At 38.5% G+C, this 26,742-nt stretch overlaps 1 protein-coding gene across 1 annotated transcript; it reads left to right on the top strand.

Moving 5' to 3' along the window:
* The first annotated feature begins 585 nt into the window (after positions 1–585).
* LOC122639349 (callose synthase 7-like) lies at positions 586–7,866 on the top strand. The gene is made up of 8 exons (XM_043832175.1): positions 586–702; positions 866–949; positions 3,442–3,554; positions 3,865–4,094; positions 5,691–6,482; positions 6,581–6,631; positions 6,857–7,042; positions 7,361–7,866. The coding sequence occupies exons 1-8, from the start codon at positions 611–613 to the stop codon at positions 7,610–7,612; spliced, it is 1,800 nt and encodes a 599-aa protein (XP_043688110.1). The 5' UTR covers positions 586–610; the 3' UTR covers positions 7,613–7,866.
* Positions 7,867–26,742: the final 18,876 nt, after the last annotated feature.

The raw sequence follows: 26,742 nt of genomic DNA, 5'->3' as shown, positions 1-26,742 counted from the left end.
CACTTTTTGCTCCTAGTTTTCGCACCTGTTGTAACAAGCTGAGCATGGGAGACCTCTATGCTCCAGCTTGAGGGGGAGTGTTGAAAACTAGGGGTATTGTAGTCTTATATTTTGGGTTTTGGGGGTTTTCTATTATTTTACATCAGTTCTGTCCTTAGTCTGTAAGGTTGTAATAAGTAAGGGGTTAGGAGTAATTTCATATATCCCTAACTACCTTACTTTCTATTTTGTCTAAATTAATTATATATTGAGAGGCTGCCTGCGTAAAGGTATTCTAATTTACCTATCGCAGGCTGCTCTCCTCTCTTGCGGCACCTTCTTGCCCCTCTCTTCCTTCTTCTTCTTCTTTCATCTTTCTTCCTTCACCCCTGTTGTGATTAGTTTAATTCTGATTTGCAACAATATGTACTGACAATTTTTTTTCCATATTGGTAAGGAAATGCAGATTTATAGTGTAGCTTATTTTAATTAATATCTTTCACCTCCTTAAAGAAACAGCAAGACTGACTGACCTGCTTATCTATTCCTATTTGAGGTTGATTGACACTCACATTTTTGGTGTCTTCTTAAACTATGTTTTCAGGATAATTACCTCGAGGAGGCTTTCAAAATGAGAAATGTCTTGGAGGAGTTTTTGGAACATCGTCATTGGCAACGAAAACCCACAATTTTGGGTCTTCGGGAGCATATCTTTACTGGAAGGCTAGTTTTATCATATTTAAATAATCTCATTTAATTTATTTTTTTTTAATCCTAATGAGTTATATTTTCGTCAAACGCAGCATTCCATGAGGAGAAATATTGTATAATGTTTTTTACAACTATTTGGCCTAATGTGTATTAGTTGTTTCCTCTCATTTTCCAGTGTTTCATCACTTGCTTGGTTCATGTCCAATCAGGAGACTAGTTTTGTTACTATTGGGCAGCGAACTTTGGCAAACCCTCTTCGGTAAGCATTTCATTTTTCACCCACGAGAAGAAAAGAGAAAATGGGAAAGAACATTCCTCAAATACTGTGTTTCTCACTCCTCCTTGTATTGAATTATGAATCAAAATATCAAATAATACAAAATTCTTACCTGAAATGTCTCTCTTTAGTCAATTATGTAGTCTTGTTTTCAGATCAATTACCTTTTTTTATTTTTACTTCTTGAAGTAGAAATAAAAAGAAAATCTTACAATGCAACAGTTTTTTATCTCACTAGTAATCAAGAGAAGCTATGGGAATTCTGCAAAAATTTCATTGGTCATCCAAATTCTGTTATTATTGTTAATTGAGGTCATTAATAACATGAGAATGCGTTTAGGTACAAAGTCTGAGTTTTTCGTTGCTATATTGCTATATCCATTAGTTGCCATATGGCATCGCTGCATACTTTTGACATCAGGCTCTTGGCTGGTTAAATGAGCTCCTCCTTTCACCACAAACATTCTTGATCTTGTTGGTTCCGGTGCTAATCGATTATCGATCAACCTTCTACACCAGTCACCCCATATTCATGTACAAATTAAATATTTATCGCATGTTTCACCACTTTGCAAGTTAATTTAATTGGATCCTAATGCTTGATGGTTTATTAATTATTAGTAGATAGGTTCCTGATAGAATATGAAGCATATTTAGAATCAGGAATAGGATGTGAAGCATGTTTAGAATATGGAAAGAAAAAAAAATGGAAGACATTTTGAACTTTTAGTCTTTAACTCAGCAAACTGACTTTGAAACATGTTAATAGAGTTGTAAAGAGTTATTTGATAAGGTAAATTGTGGGAATCTGTTTGTGTAGATTACCTGAGAGTAAGCGAATTGAAGAAGAAAATAGGCTGAACGGAGCAGCTGTTGATGGATTCAATTGAAGAAGAAGAAAACAGTTAAATTGGTTCTGTTGACATTACTAGTATTTAACCCCAAAACCTAATTTTTTGGGTGAATAAAAAATTCATTACCAAAGAGAGGAAAAAACAGCAGCTCCCTTAGGGAGCAAAAGGGGACAGAAAAGAAGAGCCAAATCCTCAATAGGAGGATCGAAGGGAGGTGGATGAGAGACCCCAGGAGACGACAATAAGCCTGTTCCTTGGGGAGTCATTACAAAAAGAGGGGGGAGCCCAAGAAAGCCTAGCACTGATCTCAAAGGAAATGGAGTCCCAAATCTGCTGATGAGAGCGCGATTTGGAGATCCATTTCCTTAGGTTTCGCTCCATCCAGATGTGGTTGATGGTCGCACAAAAAGATAACTTTCCAACAGTGTCGCAAATAGAAGAACCAACAAAAATCATATCAATCCAAAGTCACTCTCTACTGAAGGGAAGTATTCTTTGACTTCTAGGCCAACATTTTGCTAAAACTCCTTTCCAGATAGCCGAAGAGGAAGGACAAGCAAAGAAAAAATGGTCAGTATCTTCCACATTGTTCCAGCAAAGGCAGCACGAAGGGGGGACATCAATCTGATGATGGCGGAGGAAGGACTGCGTTGGAAGACAATTGACAGTGCTCTCCAGGCTGTGAATAATTAAATACCAAATTATCGCTAATAATTCCGACTAAACAGGTACAATAAATACACTTAATAAAAGAAAGAAAGCAAGGTTCAAAATAAGGAAAATTTTGAAAATAGAGCTTGTGGCAATAAACTTCCGGTAAGAGCAATACTTATCCTTCCCCTTTTCTGCTGCTATCGATGTTGTCGGACCCAGTAATTCTTCCTTGGCAACACTAACTGTAGAGAGAATTGATTGAGTTATTTGAACTGCAATCAGATCTGGCACAGCCGCTGTTTTGGTGTTCTTGCTCTGTTTTGTGATCCAGAGTAAACTTCTGTAAATAAGTAGCTATATCAACTGCTATTAAGCTCTCTCTCGTGTTGATAATATTATAGGGCACATAGTTTTCACGGCTCCAAGCCGATGGCAAGGTTCCTAGGTGGCTCCATATTGGAGGATATCCCCCAAATTAAAGTAATAGTAGTAATAAAAAATTAGTATTAGAGATAGGAAAAATAGAAATAGATATAATTAATGCTGAAAAGGTAGACCTGGAAAAACCAATGACTTAAAAATTCTAAATTTGATAGGCTGTATAAATAAAGAGAATATAAATATGATTTTCTAACTAAATGTGCTAATGTAACAAAAGTGGAGTGGTCTTATTTCATCTTTATTAGACGACAAAGTTGGGTTACCGAAAGGACAAAAACTAAATACTAAAATAAATGGAAATGAATTTCTTATTAGTACCATGAAGTTTTATGGAAGCCCTCCTCATTATGTGTTGTATGTATTGTAGAAATAAAATTCCTTACAAAGGAAAGGAGCAGTGGGAGGGAATTTGGATATCACTGAAACCTAATATTTGTGTTCAACTTTTCTTGGATATGGATAATTCATCCTCCTTGGAATCCCCTTAACAAAGCTTCTAATGAATCTTGGTTTCTTACTGTTCAGGGTTCGGTTCCATTATGGTCATCCTGACATATTTGACAGAATCTTTCACCTGACTAGAGGTGGCATAAGCAAAGCTTCAAAAACAATTAACTTGAGTGAAGATATATTTTCAGGTAACATCTGTACTTATACTAATCTATTTTGTTCATTAAACAAATAAATGTGTAAATGCAAATGGAGAGCAGATTTGAGACTACATTCCTTTGACATTAGGAACAAGCCTTCCTCTATCTCCTCCCGTTGTATTGACTCCAGTAACAAGCCTATTGTTGTCTCCTGGGCCTTCACCCCTCTCTTTTGCAGGTCGCTCGCTCTTCTTCCTGAGGGTTTAGTCTGGATTTGTTGTCTTTTGTCTTTGTTTTCTCCCCCTATTTGGGCCGAATTATTTATTCACCCAAAAAAAAACTGTGTAAATCTCTGCAGGATTTAATTCAACTCTACGTGGGGGATATGTAACTCACCATGAATATATCCAAGTTGGAAAGGGGCGTGATGTTGGAATGAATCAAATTTCACTTTTCGAGGCTAAGGTAGCAAATGGAAATGGAGAGCAGACAATGAGCCGTGATGTTTATCGGCTAGGACGTCGTTTTGACTTCTATAGAATGCTGTCATTCTACTTTACCACAGTTGGTTTCTACTTCAGTAGCATGGTATGCTAACTTCATGCAATCCACAGTAGTTACTATGATTAAGAACATTATAGGACACCATCTTGAATAGTCTCACATTTGAATATTCGATGCAAAAGCATGTTATTTTTGCAAATTTGGTTTTATGATTTTAATTAATTTCAAATTTTACTATTTTTGGTATATCCAATATTTATTTAAAAAAAAAAGGGGTGTACACAGTGCACAAGGTTCCCACCACTGCGGGGTCTGGGGAGGGTCATAATGTATGCCCCTGCTTTTGCAAAGAGGCTGTTTCCAGAAAATATGATTTTCAAAATACTATATCCAATATTTAGTATTCCTAGTAAATATGATTTTTTCTGTTTTTGATTAATTTCTGTTTTGAATCATATCAGGGGTTTAATTTTAGTTGTGCAGTAAAGTTTTTTTAGTCCAATTAGGATTTGAATTAGAGTTGTTAGGAGTTTGAATTCCATTCCTAACTGTAGTTGGTTCAGTGTGTCTACGTAGGCTTTGATTTAAGAAGTCAAAATGGGACTGCTTTCATTTTTATGTTCTCCTAATAGGAGTAGGTTTTCAATTTAGATTTGGATTTGGTCGATAGGCTTTATATGCATAATTGTGAAGGCCTTGCCTAGGCCCCAAGACCCTTTAGATTGGGTAATGCATGCATTGCCTAGTTTTAGTTAGGGCCTCACCTTGGTTGCGGAAGCCTCATCTAGACATCACCTTGGCCAGGTATTGATTAGGTGGGTTCCATTTTGGCCTTTTTTATATATTTTACTTAGTACTCCTGTATGATGCTGCACCTTGTTGCAGCTTATAACTTCTTTAAGGGGCATAATAGTGTAATGCAAAAGTTTTCTAGACCCGCAAGTCTAGAGGGTATCTCTAAACTGGCACCAAATTTGGCCACATGGGAGGGTAATGTGGCAATATAGACTATATGGATATCTAGGTAATGGTTCAGATTGGCCACATGTCAAATTTCAGACTCAAATTCAATCATACACCCTTTACACCCTTTCATGTATTGGCATATTCCCTTTTATCAGGGTAATGTGCTTTTTTAGAATGTGGAATGTAGTAGTTTTCCGAAATTTCTTCGAGACGGTACAAAGTACCAAAATTACGGTCAAGATATTCAAGTTAGTGCATATTTTGTGTCTTGTATGTAAACTCATCTCGAGTAGCTCAAGATTCTTGAGTTTTCCGTCTCGGCGAGTTTTAGAACTATGTAGAGCAATGGCTCACATTGCAGGTGAGTTGATGTGGATTAGATCCTTTCTTCAGGAGCTTGCTTTGTCTACCACTTTTGGCATGGAAGTGGCTAAGTAAACCCAGACCTCTGCAATACTCGTGTTTTTTGAAATTGGTTAAACATGGATGAGCAGCAGCTTTGGGTGACACTACAAACTTAATGTTATAAAGGTTTTATGTCTCAAATTGTGTCGTTGGGGATTTGTACTAGCTAGCACAGTAAGATACTAAGACGAATGAAATAAAGAAATGAAAACTGTTCCTCTTCCCTTTCCGTTTGCCAAGATCAAGATAATTTTGCTTTTGGAATATTCATGCTTCTTGTGATACTCATTCCAACATTCTGTTTTCCAGGTAACTGTGATTATTGTATATGTGTTTCTATATGGGCGTCTATATATGGTATTGAGTGGCTTGGAAGGGTCTATTCTTTTAAGTGTCCAGCAGAGTAATTCTCTTGAAGCGGCGCTGGCTACCCAGTCTGTCTATCAGCTGGGCTTGTTGCTGGTGCTGCCCATGGTGATGGAAATAGGCCTGGAAAGAGGGTTCCGCACGGCACTCGGTGATTTCATAATCATGCAGCTGCAACTAGCGTCTGTGTTCTTTACCTTTCAACTTGGAACAAAAGCTCATTATTATGGAAGGACACTGTTGCATGGAGGTGCTAAATATAGAGCTACTGGTCGAGGATTTGTTGTGTTTCATGCAAAATTTGCCGATAATTATAGGTTATATTCCCGAAGTCACTTTGTGAAGGGGTTGGAGCTGTTAATGTTGTTGATTGTGTATGATGTTTATGGGAAGGCATACCGTAATTTGAGCATATATTGGTTTGTCACTTATTCCATATGGTTCTTGGTTGCCTCATGGTTGTTTGCTCCTTTTGTGTTTAATCCTTCTGGATTTGAGTGGCAGAAGACAGTGGATGACTGGACAGACTGGAAAAGGTGGATGGGCAATCGTGGTGGTATTGGTATCCAACAGGATTTAAGTTGGGAATCCTGGTGGGAATCTGAACTGGAACACTTAAAACACACAGACATCTGGGGTCGAGTGCTTGAGATAATCCTGGCATGTCGTTTCTTTATCTACCAATATGGCATTGTTTATCACCTTAACATAGCCCACAATAGCCAGAGTTTTCTGGTATTGGCACAATGCTTGTTCTCTTTTAATAATATCATTGAGAAACTGATGTGTCACCCTTTTCACCTTGTAACGTTTCTCTGTCTCTTCATTCTTAGGTTTATGGACTTTCATGGCTGGTCGCGGCTACTGTTCTGTTGGTTCTAAAGGTACACCCATTACACTCAGAAATATGAATGAACTCTGGAAATAATCATGATTTACAGTTTACTCTAATTATTCAAGAATCTATTTATGCTAATTCACGAACGAGTCTTTAAAAAAAAAAAGGATACAGTACAGGGGTAGTGACAATAACTGCACTTTATTTTTTGATGATTGCTTTGTGCCTTTGTGCACAACTGTGAGATTGTATCCCTGTTTCCATGTCTCAGATGGTATCAATGGGGAGACGGAAATTTGGCACCGACTTTCAGCTCATGTTCAGAACCCTCAAATTGCTCCTCTTCTTTAGCTTCTTGTCAGTCATGACCGTCTTATTTGTAGTCTGCGGCCTCACAATTGTGGACTTGTTTGCTAGCATTCTTTGCTTCATGCCCACAGGGTGGGCGATACTTCTTGTAAGTACCATTCCTAACTTATATTTATTCTAAAAGTCATAGCATCGAATGGCTCGGAAATTATCATATTAAATGGACTTGCAGATTACAGTATCAATGTGCCTCCCTGAACCATGTCGATATAAGTATCAAAATATTTTCTTTCTGACACAGGAACAATAGTTGAAGGAAAAATTTTTGTGCTATAAGCATGTCCATTTAATGCGGTCGCTCATCAGCTACCGGATAAAATTTTAAGATAATCTAAGTGTTTGGAAAAATTACATATTTGACGAAAAAGCAGCCCACTAACATGTTCCTGTCTTATCCTTGTACAAGATTGGCCAAGCGTGCAGATCCATGATGAAGGGTATAGGATTCTGGGACTCCATAAAGGAGCTAGCAAGAGGATATGAGTATGTGATGGGAATCTTAATTTTCATGCCCATTGTCATTTTGTCATGGTTCCCATTTGTTACAGAGTTTCAGACACGCTTGCTTTTCAACCAAGCATTCAGTAGAGGTCTACAGATTTCAATGATTATATCAGGCAGGAAGGATAAGGCATCATCATCATCATCAACTAGTTGAGACTTCAAAAATGAAATGGTACATTGATCTGTCATCTTAGGGTTGTTCCATTTTTAGGAGGTGCAGGATCACAGTTATCCTTACTACAGAACAGCAGAAAATTGTTGTAGTCATTGATACATTTAGCGTTTCTGAGAATCTCTCAGACTTTTTATGTTTTGATAATTATTGATTCACAAATGTTTTGGAAATGTAAATGTAGACAGGACATTGAACTTGTAAATCAATGGATGCCAAAATATAATTTTTGGAATTTTTTTACTGCAAAAGATCAGTGGCCACAGTGATTGGCTAGCTTTTTTGTGTTCTTGACATAACAACAAATACTGAACACTTATCTTCTGTATTAAGAGCACTTTGAATTTGAACTACAAGTCTACATTGTGTCTTCACAGCTAATTTTTTTTTTTTTTTTATGGAAAAGCAATATATTAGAAAATTAAAAACTGTACACAACCATTGCCATTGTGTGATTGTTTGGCCAATCTTCAATGGCTTTGAGAGCTAGTTTCCAATGATAATCAAGGGGTTATCAGTACATAAACTAATGTTAACTGTTGAAAAGTTAGCAGTCAACTCTGGAGATTTCACCTCAATGGAGTTACCCAGGCTTGGTGTCTTATTTTACCCTACCTCACAGGAGATTTCACCTAAATGGAGTTACTCGGTCTTGGCATCTTACATTACCTTACCTTACAGGAGATTCCACCTCAATGCAGTTACCTGGTATTAGTGTCTTATTTTATTGTGCTTAACTGTTCCCTACTGTTACTTGTCTGTTTCTGCGATATTCTTTAATGTTTTGTGTCATGTCATACTACACTGTAGCTCATTATTCCTCCCTTCATCTCATCAATAACATAGCATCACACTAAACAAAAACGTGCTAAAATCTCAAGAAATAATGAACATATTATAAATGTGAAAATATGCTAGGATATGATGGGATTCTCGCCTTCAATAACACCGGAATTTTACAATCACAAACCTCGATTCCAACCTTCTATTATACTTGGTAGAACAAAGGTCCCTACTTAAGAAAATACACAATCAATAGGGTACCAACACCCATGGATAACATTTCTTAAATTCTTCTTTCATTAGTCTTCTAGGTTGTTTGTAACAGCCCAAGAACTATAGAGTTTTACTTACATAGACATTTCTGGAAAACTCCAAATTTTACAGAGATCTAACTCATCCTTAGATCGAGGGCGGGCCTTGGTGCAACGGTAAAGGTTGCTCCGTTGTGATCAAGTGGTCACAGATTCGAATTTGGAAACAGCCTCTCTACGAAAGCAAGGGTCAGGCTGCATACATTATGACCCTCCCCAGACCCGACAATGGCAGGAGCCTTGTGCATTGGGTACGCCCTAACTCATCCGTAGGTCATGCTCTCCACCAAAAATCAGGTCTAAATTCCATTTCTAAGCCAGGTTTCTATCCTCTCATTTTTCGGATTCCAATGTTGTCCGTGGCAGCACAATAGACCAAGGTTCTGTATTAGCAGACCTATCAAACGAGTTTGGATGTAACTCCAAATTGACCGGATCATTCATACATCTGTTACAAACATCCATGTAAAATTTGGGGCTCAAGTTCCTTTCTCACTATGGAATATACAAATTTTTCCTTCGATGGATAGATTCTGTCCAAAGCAGAACTTACATGGTCAACATAGTTTTATCTGTCCATTCACGTGAGTCAAAGTTCTGGGAATCATATCCACTTAAACGTTCATGCCTACGCACACAAACACACATCAATACACACACCCAAATACAACACCATCACCGCTTCTTCTCCTTTTCTTTTCCTCCCTTTTCTTTTCTTTCTTACCTTTCCCTTTCCCTTTCCCTTTGGTAGCTGTGGCTAAGGCCACGTGGACCTCAACCAAGCACACTCTCACACCATATCATACCCACGCATACACTACCAGACACACAGCCACATGGGCAGCAACACACACACCTGCACAGACACACACACTCACGAACACAGCAACACACACACACACTAAAGTACACAGCAGGGGATGCTGGCCGAGCTCCTTTGCCTCACTCCACCTCTCCTACTCTTCTCCTCCTAATTCACCTTCTCCAATTCTCTTTCATTTCTTATTTTCTTCATTCCAGAATTGAAATCCCCATACATGTAAACTCAAACCCCTAAAATTATATCTCAAGAATAGCATAAACATTTGTTATACCATATAAAAACCACCCAATAATAGCGTGACACGTGGTGCCTAAAAGAAATCTGATCGGGGAAAACCGATGGATTGTACCTGTAGGAATAGTCATGGGATCATCTCTTGGGTTCACAAGTATTGGAAACCTAAGTCAACCCATGGTTGCCCATGGGAAACCTAATGTAAACCAATTAGGGTTTGGTATAAAAAAAATTTGCCAAACCATCTCTTTTCTTCTCCCATAAAATTATGGGGCCAACAAGAATAAAGAAAAGCATCTTCTTTCCATCCCATGGAAAGAAGGTTCCATCCCATACCCGTATGCGCAACGAAAAATAGATCGATTCCGATTTCTTTGACATCCCATGATTATCAAATAATTAAAAACACTTAGTGTATAAGTTATACCCGCACCCGAGATCCTAATATTTTATTAGTATCCTTGTGACGTGTAGATGGTGCTGCCATGTATGCCGGTGAGCTATCAGCGATGGTTGTCAAGTCTAGTCATAAGATTATTGACTGTGCTACGGGTTTGTCCGTCGAGGAAAGATTCCTCAAGAGCGAGGAGTACCGGAATGCACACCCAATGTCGTGCTATATCGACACTTCATCTCACGACAAGGTTATCATTGAAGTGAAAAAAACTCTTCGGGATTACGGAGGACACACTGTGACGATCGAGAGGTAAGTTACTATCCTTGACTATGCTTGTACATCCTCCCCGCCATGACCTAGAAATCTGGGCTAAGGACTGGGGACCTTTCCTTTGTGTCTCAGCCCTTTTAGCTGCAACGGATCCACGAACGGACCCACTACTAGTGAGTCCATCTGAGAATCCGTTCGTCCTATTTTATGCTTGTGTGTGTGTTTTCTTGTGTGGGACCCACGTACTCGTGTTCCAGATATGATGTCCATGTCCCCGAACATGGTGGACCCCACCCTTAACCTCCCTAGCATTGTTGGGCCATGTAAGTGGCCCCACAAGACTTACTTTGTAATTAAAATGTGTTTCTTGTACTCAAGGGCCAAGCCAAACAAAACCTAAGTGACTCACTTACTATGTATACACTTGGGTCCTATTCATTGGGTATTCAATACACTAACCTACCAAAACCGTGGGACTTAAGAGAGTGAGAGAAGAAGAGAAAGGAGGAGAGGAAGAAGGTGATTGGTGGGGGTTTTGTTGTGGAGCTCATCCACTTGGGGCCACTTGACCAGGTAATCCAATACCCTCTCTCTCCCTTCTCTACTTTTGGTTTTGAGGCCCCTTACTTGGACCGGTTGTGACCTAGGGTTCCACTTGGAACCCAAGATATGGCCTTTGCTATTTGATGAACTCCATCAATGGACCCTTACACCCTAATTACAACCATGGGAAGCCCTTTCAACTCATGTTGCTGCTTTGGGTTCTAAGCAACTCTAAACCTAGAAACCGACCAAGAGGGAGACCCACCCATGGAATCTCCTAAGACCTATGAATGAATCTTGTTTTGGTATTATAAATATGTCCATGTGGGTTCACTTGCAGAACGCATTGACTTTTGGATATTCTGACACGGAGAAAACAAAAATCGAATTCTCAGGTTGATGTACTAGTTGATTGTTGCATCAAGCAGAGAATTGTACCATCACGATTTTGCTCTAGAGGCACGGGACCCAGTGTTTTGGGTCAGGGATCTCGTCGTCGCATCCCGATTAATGGCTTGGAATATTTTTCCTAACATTCTAGGACCCATGGGACCCACAAAATCTAAATACCTGCGTAAGGATCGGCTTAAAGCATAACAAGACAAAAGTCTATAAAAAGACAAAACTAGGAATTTATATTGGGTGAAATTATAAGATAGTAAATTATTTAAACCTTAAGTGATAGATAACTGACATCTAGAAATTATTTAAACCTTAAGTGATAGATAATTGACATCTATACAGCTTACTAATCATATGCACAAACCGCCCTAATATAAAAATCCACCTAAAGCTTATCTAATAACACAGTCTACACCATTTCAATTAATAAAAAAAAATTAACTTATCTCTACATCCACTAAATCGACTTATGATAATAAAGAAACTAAAACCTATTCTAACAACTAACCCACCCACTTACACCCGTAGAAACTAAACCAGAGAGGGAAAGAAGAAGAAAAAGAGGGTTAGACTAAAGGGGTTGCTAACCTAAGGTAATATATTCACCCCCTCATCATCTCTTCAACCTAATTATGGTAGACTCTATGGAACCCATGCTAATCATAAAAAATTTGGAGTGGACCATGTACTAATTAGTTCATATTTCTTCTGAAATTGAGTCTTTAATTTATAGGATTAGAACCTAAAACCCATATACATGTTCGAATCTTAAACCTTAACTCTGTGTTAGCCTTATTACCAAATTATTCATATCTCGGAGGTTTGAATTAATGTGATTGATTCACGTTTCAGTCATATGGAACTATTTATTCAAAGTCGATTCATGAAAGTACATTCATAGCTGTACCCACTTTCAAAATCCCAATTTTTCCATGCAAATTGATCATGGTGTGATTCCAATTCATGGTAATGACCACTCAAACAATATCTGTGATCAATTGAATGAGGAATCAGCCCAAAACCCATTAAAGATTTTGTTTTCTGCATTTTTGGGGCAGCCATGCATCTCTGGTCGATGTCCTAGTCGACTGGGTCATCAACCAGAGAATGCAAATTCAGTTTTTAAAACACTACCATCTCAGGTTGGTGTCCCAGTTGACCGGTTCATCAACCAGAGAATAATTATTTCAATTTTTAGAACACTGCCATCTCAGGTTGATGTCCCGGTTGACTACCTCATCAACCTAAGATGCCGTTTTCACCTGTGAACGCCCTAGACCCTGTCCAACTTTACCACAGGGTAACCCTAGGACTCCACACGAGTTCTTGACACTTTCTAACACCGGATGTGGTTAAACATTTGTAGGACGTTACCGTTCACTCGTCAAGTCACGCCGACCATCGACACCGAATAAAACCCAACATCACTATCTCGATCATAACAAGATAAGTGGGGGTAGGCTTTGATTGTTTTTTTAAGAATGTTTGTCTTATTCTTAGATATATTTGCTAGGAATCATTTGTACATTTACATTCCTGTCTTATTTATAATATTATTTGAATTCATTGTTTATGACTTATGGACGTCAATATTGCAATGGGGAATAATATGCAAAAAATGAATTCTTGTGATAGATTAGATGCCGTAGTCGGCTTGAAAACGAGAGGTAGGGTGTGCCGTAGTATGGGATGCAGGAGCACTGTACATCTCGTACTATGCCATTTAGTGCATATGGCTAGGAATGTCATTACTTAATGCTACAACCCTTACCAGTAGGGGTTCAAGTGTTGGTTAATCATAGCTCCCTGTCACTGAGGAGTGTGAAGGATGCCGGGATGGGGTCCCGGCTATGATTATCGGGGTCTACTCATGGGAAGACATATAATAGCAACGACCACTATGGGCTCCCTACAACAGTTGAATTTACGTATCGGGGCAGTTGAGAGGAAATCGAGGATGTATCCCGAGTTGTTGTCGTAGCACCAACCCGATTTAGGCATGTGTTTGTTAGGTGGATTAATATTAAAATTGAACCCATGCATTTAGGATGCATGCTTGTGTGTGTGTGATCTATCCTTTACTTGCTGGGCTCAGTGGAGCTCACCCCTGTGGAGTTTTCTCTTTTTAGATGATCCTACAGGTAAATGCGTTTGTGGTCGAAAGGATTACTTGGAGAACAGGAACTGATGATGTGGCATTACCTTTTTATTTTTTTTTGTTTAAATACTATCCTTTTTGGTGGATGAATTTCCATTGTTTATATTTTAGAATAGTGGTGTGTTGGCTCGATGGTCGTGAACTTGGGAACACCGAGCTGTTGGAACTTTTAATGTAAATAATATGTATAACACTTATAGCACTTTACTTTCCCTGCACTCTGATCAATGTAACACATGTTATCTTGAAATTGTGTTGTGCTTGTGACGTGTATTTACTGCATTTAGATCCTAGTGGTCTCCGAATACGTCGGGTATTCGGGTCAGTCGTCGAATCATCCCAGGGGGTGGTTTCGGGGTGTGACAGACTGACTCAGGGTAAGCAAGCAGTTTTTCAGGAAGATTCAGCTAATAGACTCATACAAACCTAATAGTTTTTCTATCTGGACAACGAATCCACTGGTGCACCACCAATGGATTCCTCACCAATATCAACGCAGGCACCAACAAATTTTGCGAACCAAACAAGGGTGTGTTTGGTTGCGTAAATTTGTTGAAGCCTATATTGATTCTGGTTGGTTATCCACAGAGTTACCATCTGTGGATTCATTATTTTGGAAAATAAACTGTTTGGTTATCATGAAGCCGTGACGTGCATCTTCCTGGAAATATGTTTGGTTACTCTGAGTCTGTCAGCTGGATTCATCCTTAATCTATTTGAAAAACTGTTTGATTATCCTGAGTCTATCAATGATAAAATATTAGAATTTTAATTTAATATTAGTTTTTTAATTAAATATTACTTTTTTATATTAAATACTAATTTTTAATTAAATATTATATTTTTATATTACATATGGGTTCTTTAATTAAATTGTAGTTTTTTAACTAACTTTTAGTTCTTAATTAAATATTAGCTTTTTACTAATTGATTCTTAGTGTTTTATTTAAAAAATATAAGCATAATATTTAACTAAAAATGGTATTTTTTTTTTAATAAATTATAAGATTTTATTTTTTTAATTATTAGTTTTTTATTTAATTAAATATTAGTATTTTATTTTTAATTGTTAAAACTTTTTTTATTAAAAATGTAGCTTCCAGGTTGAAACATGATATTTAAATGTAATATGGAATCAACTGGTCCACATGTGAGTTCAGCTCTTAAGGTGAACTCACGAATAAAGTAACTTTAATTTAGTACAAAAAGTGGAATCAGGTGGTTCTTTGAATTCTGTGAAATTACACAACCAAACAGTTTTACTAATTGAGAATCACGATTCCACGAAATTACCATTTGTGGATTTAAACAATTAAACACACCCTAAAGAAAATGACATGGAATTGACCGATCAAAAACAGATCAGTTGATCCAATCCAGATTCAATAGACCTCATATCAAAGTGATCAGGGTTGGAATCGATGATCAATTTAGATCCAAATTATTCGATTCACCAATCTAATTCCTGATTCTTAAAACAATAGTTGGGAACCTGACGGTCATTCTTGGATTCCAGTGCTATCCTCGAAAAACTTTTCATTTGATCTTCTCTTATTCATCAGATCCACACTGTAGTCATTGGGTAGTCCCGGCCCACAAATGTCCAACCTATGGTTCATGAGATTAGGATCTTCTCCAGGGAGCTCAGAGCTAGGGTGCTACCAGGGGCATCCAATAGTTGAGCTGTGCCGCACACATCTCGGCGCACACCTAGAGATGTGTGCGGCACAGCCCAATGACTGGTAGCACCCTAGGCGTGCTAGGCTCCTTGAAGACGATCTAAATTCTGGTTCATGTCTATTGACATTTTGACAGATGGTGTGATGAGGTGGGCCCCACATGAAAGGGTCTTCGTCGTCGTTCATCTCTAAGGCAAGGTTTGACTTCATAACCATCGCGTTGATCAGTGGGCCCACTGCCCACCATAGATAGGCACGCACATGCACCCCATGGACCATGGTGCTTTTTGGCACGCACAAATCGCATCTAGACTCTAGTGAGTGAGAGTGGCCTTTTTCAAACCCAAGGCTTAGAAAATTATAAAAAAGAAGCCCTCTTCCTTCCTTTATTTAACCAATATTCTGTTCTCTTTTGGGTTAAAACAATATTCTTTTTTGGGGTTATCTACTAAAGGGCCTTGTTATCATGGTTTTAGTGCACCGAATCGCATGGGGGTATCGGTTACCTTAATATCGATACGATATTGTACAGTATTGGATAAGTTTACCCAAAGTGTTTTTAAAAAAAAAAAAGTTTTGTTGACTATTTTATCCCTTGTCCGTATCATATCACCAATGCAAAATTGACTAGATATCGTTATCGCCCACCTTCAAATCATGCAGTATTGGCCTTATTGGTGATCCGATACTATTACCGATACTGAAAAACCATTTTTATTATTCCATAACTCAAGAGCCATGTAATTTGGACCAAAATAACACTCTTTTTTCGGTAATAATTTGCACCAAAATAACACAAAAAAATTGAAAAAAAAAAACTCGTGAGGCATGTAATCAGCCTAGCTTACATCTTCCTCCACCATATCCCATATATTCGCTCGCAGATTCATCACGAGGTTGTGATGTTTGGACGGTCCGATTTAGGTCCTCGAGATGGTGGAAGCTACTATTAATCTACGTACGATGTGCGCTCTGCACATGTCTTCTGCAAAAAGTCAACTATTGCAGAATTCGTAAGTCGAGCCAATGGAACTGCCAATCAGGACCGTCCAATATTTTGAAGTTAAAAATGTCAACAAATTGATTATCTAGACTTCTTAGGTGGGCCCCACCCGAGCCTAACAATATAAAACAAGGGCTATGCCCAAATCACCCGACTCTGTGGAGGAAGTTTTTTTTTTTTTTGTTGGTTGGGTTAAATACGCATCCCCCTTAAAATGCACCCAATATCCCTCATGGTTCCTTAAAAGTTAAAACCGCGTTTGGTTGGAGGATTCTTCGGAGACGAATTCAACGGAATCTGGATTCCCAAATTTTTGAAGTGTTTGGTTTCTCGGAATCCAGTTTCGTGTTGGATTCCAAGAATCCATGAAAATCCATTTTTCAATGTAAATTTGGGAATCCACAAGAATTCGTCCCTTGGGGTGAATTCCAAATCGAGTCCAGGATTCTAGGCCTTCATATAAATGGCATGGATTCTTGTGGACTCCAAAACTTGGGATTGAAACGAAGCACTCCATCTCTCGATTGCTAGGGTTTGGTCTTCAGCGGCTCTTCTCGTTTCTTCTCCAAGGAACCGAAGACGATGCTAGTGTCTGCAACTCTCTTTCTCTCTTTGGTTTGAAACGAAGGTTCTTCATCCAAGCGCATTAATAACTAGTGTTTGCAGCTCTCTTTCTCTCTTTGGTTTGAAACAAAGGTTCTTCAGCCATTTTGAAACGAAGACGAATCTGCAACTCCGAGAAATCACGACCCTCTTTCTCTCTCTGGTCTTTAGCCATCTCTTCTCCAAGGAACCGAAGACGATCTGCAACTCCAAGGAAGCGCAGGTTCTTTTCTGCTCTCTCCCTCTTTATCGTTCTCGTTTTTTGTCTCTGTGATGAAGAAAATCTGCAACTCCAAGCGCAAGTTCTTCTCTGCTCTGTCCCTCTCTATTGTTCTCGGTTTTTTGTCTCTGTCTCTCTCTCATTATCTGTAACGCCCCAAAACCCGAACGATCGGATTTCGGGTCGTTAACTCAAATTAACCTATTGAACCTCAAAACAACACAATGGACACCTAAGATAAAATTTTCATTTAGACAGTCATTAAATTTAAAACTGAATAAACGTCCAAGTCCTTCAAAGGAGAAACATAACCAATATTCCCAAAACCAAATAAACTGAAATAATGTCAAGTTCAACATAGACTGTCCAACTCATGGGACATAAAGTACTACTTTGAAAAAAATATTTCCAAAAGGTTCCTCTTGGGCAAACTCCTCCAGATCACTCGCGCTCAAGCACACTTCCCCAAGGTTCTCTGGCTATATCTACGTCCTCAACTCAAGCTTTGCCAAAACCCTCATCTGCAAAACATCACATTCTGCCTGAGTTGTGGAACTCAATAGGCTACCTTATAAAGAAGGAAATGCTTGCGAAGATATGATATCAATGGCACAAGGACGAAATATAATGTATGCAAGTGTATTTTTTTTTTCTATAAATTTTTAAAAATACGATACTCATGAATTTTATCTCAAAAAAGATCCAAATCAAATGACCACCATACTAAAACTCATAGAGACGGGCAAAACTCACCAAAATAACTAGTGGTACGAGTATAGCCCACTAGGTTCTTTTATCAATACAACACAAATACTAATGCCGGCCTATTCCCGTTCCTTACCCGTCATAAGGTGGGACAGGACTTGCAAAACCATTTGTTCCAAAGGCAAAGGGCTTTCACCTCCCATACCCTCGTACGGGGTTTCTAGTGAGAAGCAACAAAAGGGACTCTACCGGTAGGACCATAACCATCTTTTTGGGCAGCCACCCCCAAGGACTGATAAATCAGCCCCACTTTCGGCTCGATTGTATTCTCGAAACATAATAGCGTAAAACCATATATCAGTGTACTGAACCGATTCGTGAAATAAAACCAAGCATAACTTTAATGTATGTAAAAGCATGAGTGCCAAAAAACAGAATTATAACACTACCTAACTCGGCATAGACCAAAAACAGAGTTTAAATAAAACTGCAGAATTGTTAATGGATAAAATTTTAAATCAAAGATTAAATCGAAACTACAGGATTTTATGAATAGAATTTCAAGACAGAAATTAGAGCAGAAATGCAGAATTTTTATAAATAGAATTTCCAAACAGAAACTAAAGCATAAATGCAGAATTTTATGAACAGAATTTCAGAAACAGAATTTAAAGTAGAAGTGCAGAATTTCAGAAATAGGAACTAAAACAGAAATGCAGAATTTTATGAACAGAATTTCAGAAACAGAATTTAAAGTAGAAGTGCAGAATTTTATAAACAGAATTTCAGAATTAGGAACTAAAACAGAAATGCAGAATTTTATTTTTTTTAAGCAGTATATGGAATCAAAACAATATTTTAAGCATCATAACGATATATGGTACCAAAACAGCATTTTAAGCATCATGACCGTATATATATATATTTTTTAAAACAAACCAAGGACAGCATAGTAACTTTAAATCAGAAATTTTTAAAATATATGAGATGAAACCAAGACAAGGTATAACAGCAATATTAATCCATTTCATAGGAATGAAGCTAAATCAGATTTTTTAAGACACCATAACCAATAGCTTTAGGCAGATTTGTGTATAGCTCTAACCCATTATAACCGAAAAGGGAGCCTACCTCAAAACAAAGCCAACATCCTCTTTCTTCTTCTCCTCAACAGCTTTCCTCTTAGCCTTCCTCCGATCCTTTTCCAATCTTCTTAGCCCTCTCTTGTTCTTGAAGTCTTCCGGCTAAGATGGAATCCCTCCAAAGGATTTATTCTCCTCTATATAAAAATCCAAAACTCAATCAGAGATAGGGAAAGAAGAATCAAGCACGATTTCCTCCCCCTTCCCTTCTTTCCTTTTTTTTTTTCTTTCCCTTTCTTTTCTTTCCTTTTTCTTTTTTTTTCTTTCCTTTTCTTTTCTTTCCCCCCCTTTTTTTTTTGTTCTGCGTAGGGACCCATTTGGCTCTCAGGTCGCGCCCAGAACTTGGGTCACTACATTCTCCCTTCCTTAAAAGAAATTTGGTCCCCAAATTTAAATACTCGTACCTGATTCGAATAACTCTGGGTACTTTGCTCTTACGTCCTCCTCATGTTCCCATGTTGTCTCTCCTGCTCCATGATGTTGCCATTTCACTTTAACTAGTGGAATCACATTGCCCCTCAAGGTATGCTTCTTTCGATCAACAATCTGAGTAGGATTCTCTTCGTACGTTCCATCCTCTTGAATGACTATCGGTTCAGGGTCAATCACCTGAGATGGATCTGCATTATACTTCCGGAGCATGGAAACATGAAATACATTATGCATCCTTGACATCGCTGTAGGCAATGCCAACCGATAAGCTCACTTGCCCACTTTCTGAGTGATCCGATATGGCCCAATGTACCTTGGACTCAACTTGCCCTTCCGCCCCAAACCTCATCACACCCTTGAAGGGTGAGACTTTCAGAAACACTCGATCGCCTTCTTTGAATTCCAATTCTTGTAGCCTATTGTCTGCATAACTCTTTTGTCTGCTCTGACCTGATGTAATCCTCTCCTGTATGAGTGCAACTTTATCTGCGGTCTGCTGTACCAATTCTGGTCCAAGGAGCTTTTCCTCTCCAACCTCAAACCAACACACTGGTGATCTACAAGGCCTCCCATACAAAGCCTCATAGGGAGCCATCTGAATACTAGATTGCTAGCTGTTATTGTATGAGAACTCCACCAATGGCAAATGTCTATCCCAATCTCCGTGGAAATCCACAACGCAGGCGCGAAGCATGTCTTCCACTATCTGGTTAACCTTCTCTGTCTGGCCATCAGTCTGAGGGTGAAAAGCAGTACTGAAATCTAGTCTTGTCCCCATAGCCTTCTGAAGACCTTTCCAAAAACCCGATGTGAATCTTACATCTTTGTCGGATACAATTGATACTGGAATCCCATGCAATCGTATTATCTCCGCCACATAAATCTCTATCAATTTCTCCAAGGACCAATTTTCTTTAATGGCCAAGAAATGTGATGATTTAGTTAGTCGATCAACTACAACCCAAATAGCATCATTGCCACTTCTTGTCCTTGGTAACCCCACAATAAAATCCATAGAGATATTTTCCCATTTTCACTCTGGGATCTCAAGAGATTGAAGCAACCCTCCTGGTCTCTGATGCTTTGCCTTGACCTATTGACATACCAAGCAGGTAGACACAAACTTTACTATCTCTCTCTTCATGTTACCCCACCAAAAAGTTTCTTTCAGATTCTTATACATTTTCGTACTACCTGGGTGGATAGTATACTTAGAGTTGTGTGCCTCTTCCAAAACTATTCTCCTCAGTTCAACATCCTTTGGAACATAAAGTCTCCCTTGAAACCATATACTTCCATCTTCCCCTTTTGAGAAACCTAGATGAGAAGGTAAGTTTGACTTAACTTTTTCCAAGAAAGGATCCCCACACTGCTTTGCTTTAATCTGACTCATAAGAGTTGGTTGTGCTCTGAAACTCGCAATTAGGGATTTCTCCTTCTTATAATGCACATGCAAACCCAGTTCGCTAAATCCTTCTAATAGTTTCCATTCTTTGCTCATCAAGCTTGCCAATCTTGCAGCTGGTTGTCTACTAAGGGCATTGACCACTACATTTGCCTTGCCAGGGTGGTAGTTAACTGAAAAAACATAATCCTCAAGGAATTCCACCCAACACCTCTGCCTCATGTTTAATTCCTTCTGCGATAAGATATACTTCAAGCTCTTGTGGTCGGTGAAGACTTCAAATTTTTCATCATATAAGTAATGTCGCCAAATCTTCAAAGCGAACACCACTGCTGCCAATTCCAAATCATGAGTTGAGTAATTAACTTCATGTGTCTTCAATTGCCTTGACGCATAAGCAATAACCCTTCCTCCTTGCATCAAGACACAACCCAAGCCTCTCTTCGATGCATCACAATAAACCACTAATTCTTCGTTTCCGGAAGGTAGGGTGAGTACAGGGGCTGTTATCAATCTCTTCTTCAATTCCACAAAGCTCTCCTCACACTCCGTTGTCCACACAAACTTCTCTTTCTTCCTGGTCAACTTAGTTAGCGGAGCTGAAATCTTAGAAAACCCTTCCATAAACCTTCTGTAATAACTTGCCAGGCCCAAAAAGCTTTTGACCTCCGATGCTGTCGTTGGCCTTGACCAATTTACCACCGCTTCAATTTTTATTGGATCCACAGATATCCCTTCTTTAGACACTACATGTCCCAAGAAACTCACATTAGTGAGCCAAAACTCGCACTTCGAGAGTTTGGCGAACAATTGGTTCTTCTGCAGTAATTGCAACACCGTTCTCAGGTGCTCATTATGTTCCACCTCTGATTTTGAGTATACCAAGATGTCATCCATGAATACAATAACAAAATGGTCCAAGTGGGCCTTGAACACCCGATTCATCAATTCCATAAACGCTGCTGGGGCATTGGTTAACCCGAATGGCATAACGGTGAACTCATAATGTCCATACCTTGTTCTAAATGCTGTCTTTGACACGTCTTCCTCCTTGATCGTCAACTGATGATAACCAGATCTAAGATCAATCTTAGAGAAGAATTCTGCTCCCTGAAGTTGATCAAACAGGTCATCAATCCTGGGCAAAGGGTACCTGTTCTTAATTGTTGCTTTATTCAATTGTCGGTAGTCTATGCACATCCTCATGCTACCATCTTTCTTCTTCACAAAAAGGACCGGAGCGCCCCAAGGTGAAGTACTCGGCCTGATAAAACCCTTATCCATAAGCTCGTCCAGTTGATTCTTAAGTTCTTTAAGTTCAGAAGGGGCCATACAGTACGATGCTCTAGAAATAGGTGCAGTCCCAGGCACTAACTCAATAGTGAACTCTACTTCTCTTACAGGAGGCAAGCCCGGCAATTCCTCTGGGAATACACCCAGAAATTCTCTCACTACCGGTATTTCTTCAAGTTTCACCTTATCTTTGTCTACCTTACTCACACTAGCGAGGTAGCACTCATAACCTTCATCCAGCATCTGCTTAGCTCGCAAAGCAGAAATCAACCTAATGTCACCTCGTCTTTTCATTCCCTTGAACTGGAATGTTGGTCTACCAGGTATCTCAAATGAGACCAACTTGTTAAAGTAGTCGACCTTTGCATGGTATGCTGCTAACCAGTTCATGCCCAAGATAGCATGGAAGTCTTCTAGATTCAGCACAATAAGGTCTACCACAAGTTCTTCTTCTCCTATCCCCACAATGTAATTTTTATACACCCAATTTGCTTCCAATATATCTCTTACTGGTGTTTCTACTCGTAAAGAGAATTATAGTTTGCTGGGTTCTTTGTTCAACTTATTAGCAAACACATCAGATATAAAGGAATGGGTTGCCCCTGGATCAATTAATACATGAGCAGTAATACCAGAAAGAGATAGAGTACCTTCTATGACGGCCTTGTTAGCCTTCACATCTTGAAAGTTAATGGAATAAAGCCTCCCCTGGCGAGTTTGCTGACCGCCACCTTGCTTGATGCTCTGGTTTGTCCTTGTTGTGGGTTTTGACGTTTATCTTGTTGAAATGTCTTCTTTGGATTAGGACATTTACTGACCCTGTGTCCCTGCTGCCCACAACCGAAGCATGCATTGGTAAGCTTGAAACAAGTTCCTCCGTGATGTTTACCACAGTGAGTACAGATAGGGTGTTGACTCTGAACATTTGTTGATGCGCCCTGAACCTTCGGCTTCTTCCCTAGAGGAGCTTGAGCCTTAGAGCCACCGTTGCGGTTCTTGTGCTGCTGAGCTCTAACAGATTGTAACTCATTGTCTCCCTTTTCCGCGGCATACGCCTTTCCTACCACTGCTGCAAAAGTCTTCAACTCAAAAGGTGACACCTTATTCTTCAAAAATGTTCAAAGACCTCTAACAAATTTGTCTGCTTTCAATTCTTCAGTCGCTACCATGTGTGGAGCATAGCGGCATAGCTGGGAGAATCTGGATTCATGCTGAGCCACAGTCATGTTCCCCTGCTTCAAATCCATGAACTCTCCAGCCAAACTATTCCGAACATGTGCGGGGAAATACTTCTCGTTGAACAAATCCTTGAACAGCTACCATGTCAAAGGCGGACTTTCTGCAGAGCAGAGTCGTTCCACTCCCTTCCACCACAACTTGACGTCACCAGATAGTTTGAACACCGCCAACTTAACTTTTTGATCATCCGTGCACTCCAGTATGCCGAAGATGTCTTCAAGGTGTATAATCCACTCGTCCATTTCACGTGGTTCTAGGTTTCCTTCGAACCGTCGTGGGTCAAAATCCTTAAATGCCTTCATCAATAGATGGAGATCGTTCGCAGCTCTTCTTGCATACATGGTTTCCTAGTAACAACAAAATTCATCTTAGGGTAAGATACAGACAAAATATAGAAAGTCTATTCTATCCAACCTTAGTGTGTACCCATTCTCACATCGCCCTAGGACCACTAAACCTAGGCTCTGATACCAATCTGTAACGCCCCAAAACCCGAACGATCGGATTTCGGGTCGTTAACTCAAATTAACCTGTTGAACCTCAAAACAACACAATGGACACCTAAGATAAAATTTTCATTTAGACAGTCATTAAATTTAAAACTGAATAAACGTCCAAGTCCTTCAAAGGAGAAACATAACCAATATTCCCAAAATCAAATAAACTAAAATAATGTCAAGTTCAACATAGACTGTCCAACTCATGGGACATAAAGTACTACTTTGAAAAAAATAATCCAAAAGGTTCCTCTTGGGCAAACTCCTCCAAATCACTCGTGCTCAAGCACACTTCCCCAAGGTTCTCTGGCTATATCTACGTCCTCAAATCAAGCTTGGCCAAAACCCTCATCTGCAAAACATCACATTCTGCCTCAGTTGTGGAACTCAATAGGCTAACTTATAAAGAAGGAAATGCTTGCAAAGATATGATATCAATGGCACAAGGACGAAATATAATGTATGCAAGTGTATTTTTTTTTCTATAAATTTTCAAAAATACGATACTCATGAATTTTATCTCAAAAAAGATCCAAATCAAATGACCACCATACTAAAACTCATAGAGACGGGCAAAACTCACCAAAATAACTAGTGGTACGAGTATAGCCCACTAGGTTCTTTTATCAATACAGCACGAATACTAATGCCGGCCTATTCCCGTTCCTTACCCGTCATAAGGTGGGACAGGACTTGCAAAACCATTTGTTCCAAAGACAAAGGGCTTTCACCTCCCATACCCTCATACGGGGTTTCTAGTGAGAAACAATAAAAGGGACTCTACCGGTAGGACCATAACCATCTTTTTGGGCAGCCACCCCCAAGGACTGATAAATCAGCCCCACTTTCGGCTCGATTGTATTCTCGAAACATAATAACGTAAAACCATATATCGGTGTACTGAACCGATTCGTGAAATAAAACCAAGCATAACTTTAATGTATGTAAAAGCATGAGTGCCAAAAAATAGAATTATAACACTACCTAACGTGGCATAGACCAAAAACAGAGTTTAAATAAAACTACAGAATTGTTAATGGATAAAATTTCAAATCAAAGATTAAATCGAAACTACAGGATTTTATGAATAGAATTTCAAGACAGAAATTAGAGCAGAAATGCAGAATTTTTATAAACAGGATTTCTGAACAGAAACTAAAGCAGAAATGCAGAATTTTATGAACAGAATTTCAGAAACAGAATTTAAAGTAGAAATGCAGATTTCAGAAATAGGAACTAAAACAGAAATGCAGAATTTTATGAACAGAATTTCAGAACAAATTTAAAGTAGAAGTGCAGAATTTTATGAACAGAATTTCAGAAACAGAATTTAAAGTAGAAGTGCAGAATTTTATTTTTTTTAAGCAGTATATGGAATCAAAACAATATTTTAAGCATCATAACGATATATGGTACCAAAACAGCATTTTAAGCATAATGACCGTATATATATATATATATATATATATATATATATATATATATATATATATATATATATATATATATATATATATATATATTTAAAACAAACCAAGGACAGCATAGTAACTTTAAATCAGAAATTTTTAAAATATATGAGATGAAACCAAGACAAGGTATAACAGCAATATTAATCTATTTCATAGGAATGAAGCTAAATCAGATTTTTTTAAGACACCATAACCAATAGCTTTAGACAGATTTGTGTATAACTCTAACCCATTATAACCGGAAAGGGAGCCTACCTCAAAACAAAGCCAACGTCCTCTTTCTTCTTCTCCTCAACAGCTTTCCTCTTAGCCTTCCTCCGATCCTTTTCCAATCTTCTTAGCCCTCTCTTGTTCTTGAAATCTTCCGGCCAAGATGGAATCCCTCCAAAGGATTTATTCTCCTCTATATAAAAATCCAAAACTCAATCAGAGATAAGGAAAGAAGAATCAAGCACGATTTCCTCCCCCTTCCCTTCTTTCCTTTTTTTTTTGTCTTTCCCTTTCTTTTCTTTTTCTTTTTTTTTTTTTTTCCTTTTTTTTCTTTCCCCCCCCCCCTTTTTTTTGTTCTGCGTAGCGACCCATTTGTCTCTCGGGTCACGCCCAGAACTTGAGTCACTACATTATCTCTGTCTCTCTCTTGGTGTCTATGTAGTTAGAGTTTTTTTAAAAAAAATTGGAATTATTGATTGCTGACTAATTTTTTCCCCATTTCAGGTTCTACAAAGTTAAATATAGTCATTTCTCGCCAGTTCAGGTTAGTTCTCCATTATTTTCCCTTCTTCCTGGCAGTACCCTGTTTTTACCCTTATTTTTGAGCTATGTAATTCTTCCGTAACTTCTTATTTCCTTTTTCTTTTGAACCAAGAGCTTAAGTGCTACCTCTTGGTATCAATTCTCATTGAATCTGATAAAAAAAAAAGTCAGATTTAAATCGTTTCATGTCTGTCGAACTAGTTGCTGTAGTTTACTTTAGTATACAATTTAGTGGATTAATGTTGAATCTATACTCTGTTCACAGTGAACATCCCTTTCATCTCAATCTTCTTGTCTTTTCTTTTATTTAAACAAGCTTCGTTATTAGATTTAGTCTATTTTGCTTCCTAGTTGTTTTGATCGATTTCTCTAATGGTCAGAGACGTGACAGAATGTGGTCTCAGTTATTGATGCCAAATTAATCCGCTATTCTTTCCTGTAATCTGTCTTTTGTTTAATTGCTTCTACTTGTAGATCCTGAAACTTGATTAATTGCTCTCTCGGTGTCTATGTAGTTAGGAACCCAGTGTGAGGTATCCTTCTTGAATGCTTCTTTTTTGTTAGGGGTTCTGTTCCCATATCTTCTTGTTTTCTTTGTATTCGTCCGGCTGGGAATACCTTTAGCTCGCCAATATAATTGTGAATAGTTGGAAGAATTTAGAGAGAATAATCTTTTCCTCCACCTTTTCTCACCTTTTAAATAAAAACCCCTTAAAATGAATCACAAGGAATTTCAAAATGTTTAGGT

Source organism: Telopea speciosissima, chromosome 9, assembly GCF_018873765.1.
Source record: "Telopea speciosissima isolate NSW1024214 ecotype Mountain lineage chromosome 9, Tspe_v1, whole genome shotgun sequence".
Taxonomy (NCBI): domain Eukaryota; kingdom Viridiplantae; phylum Streptophyta; class Magnoliopsida; order Proteales; family Proteaceae; genus Telopea; species Telopea speciosissima.
Note: the sequence above shows the minus strand (reverse complement) of the source record. Positions and strands in the feature narration are given on the sequence as shown.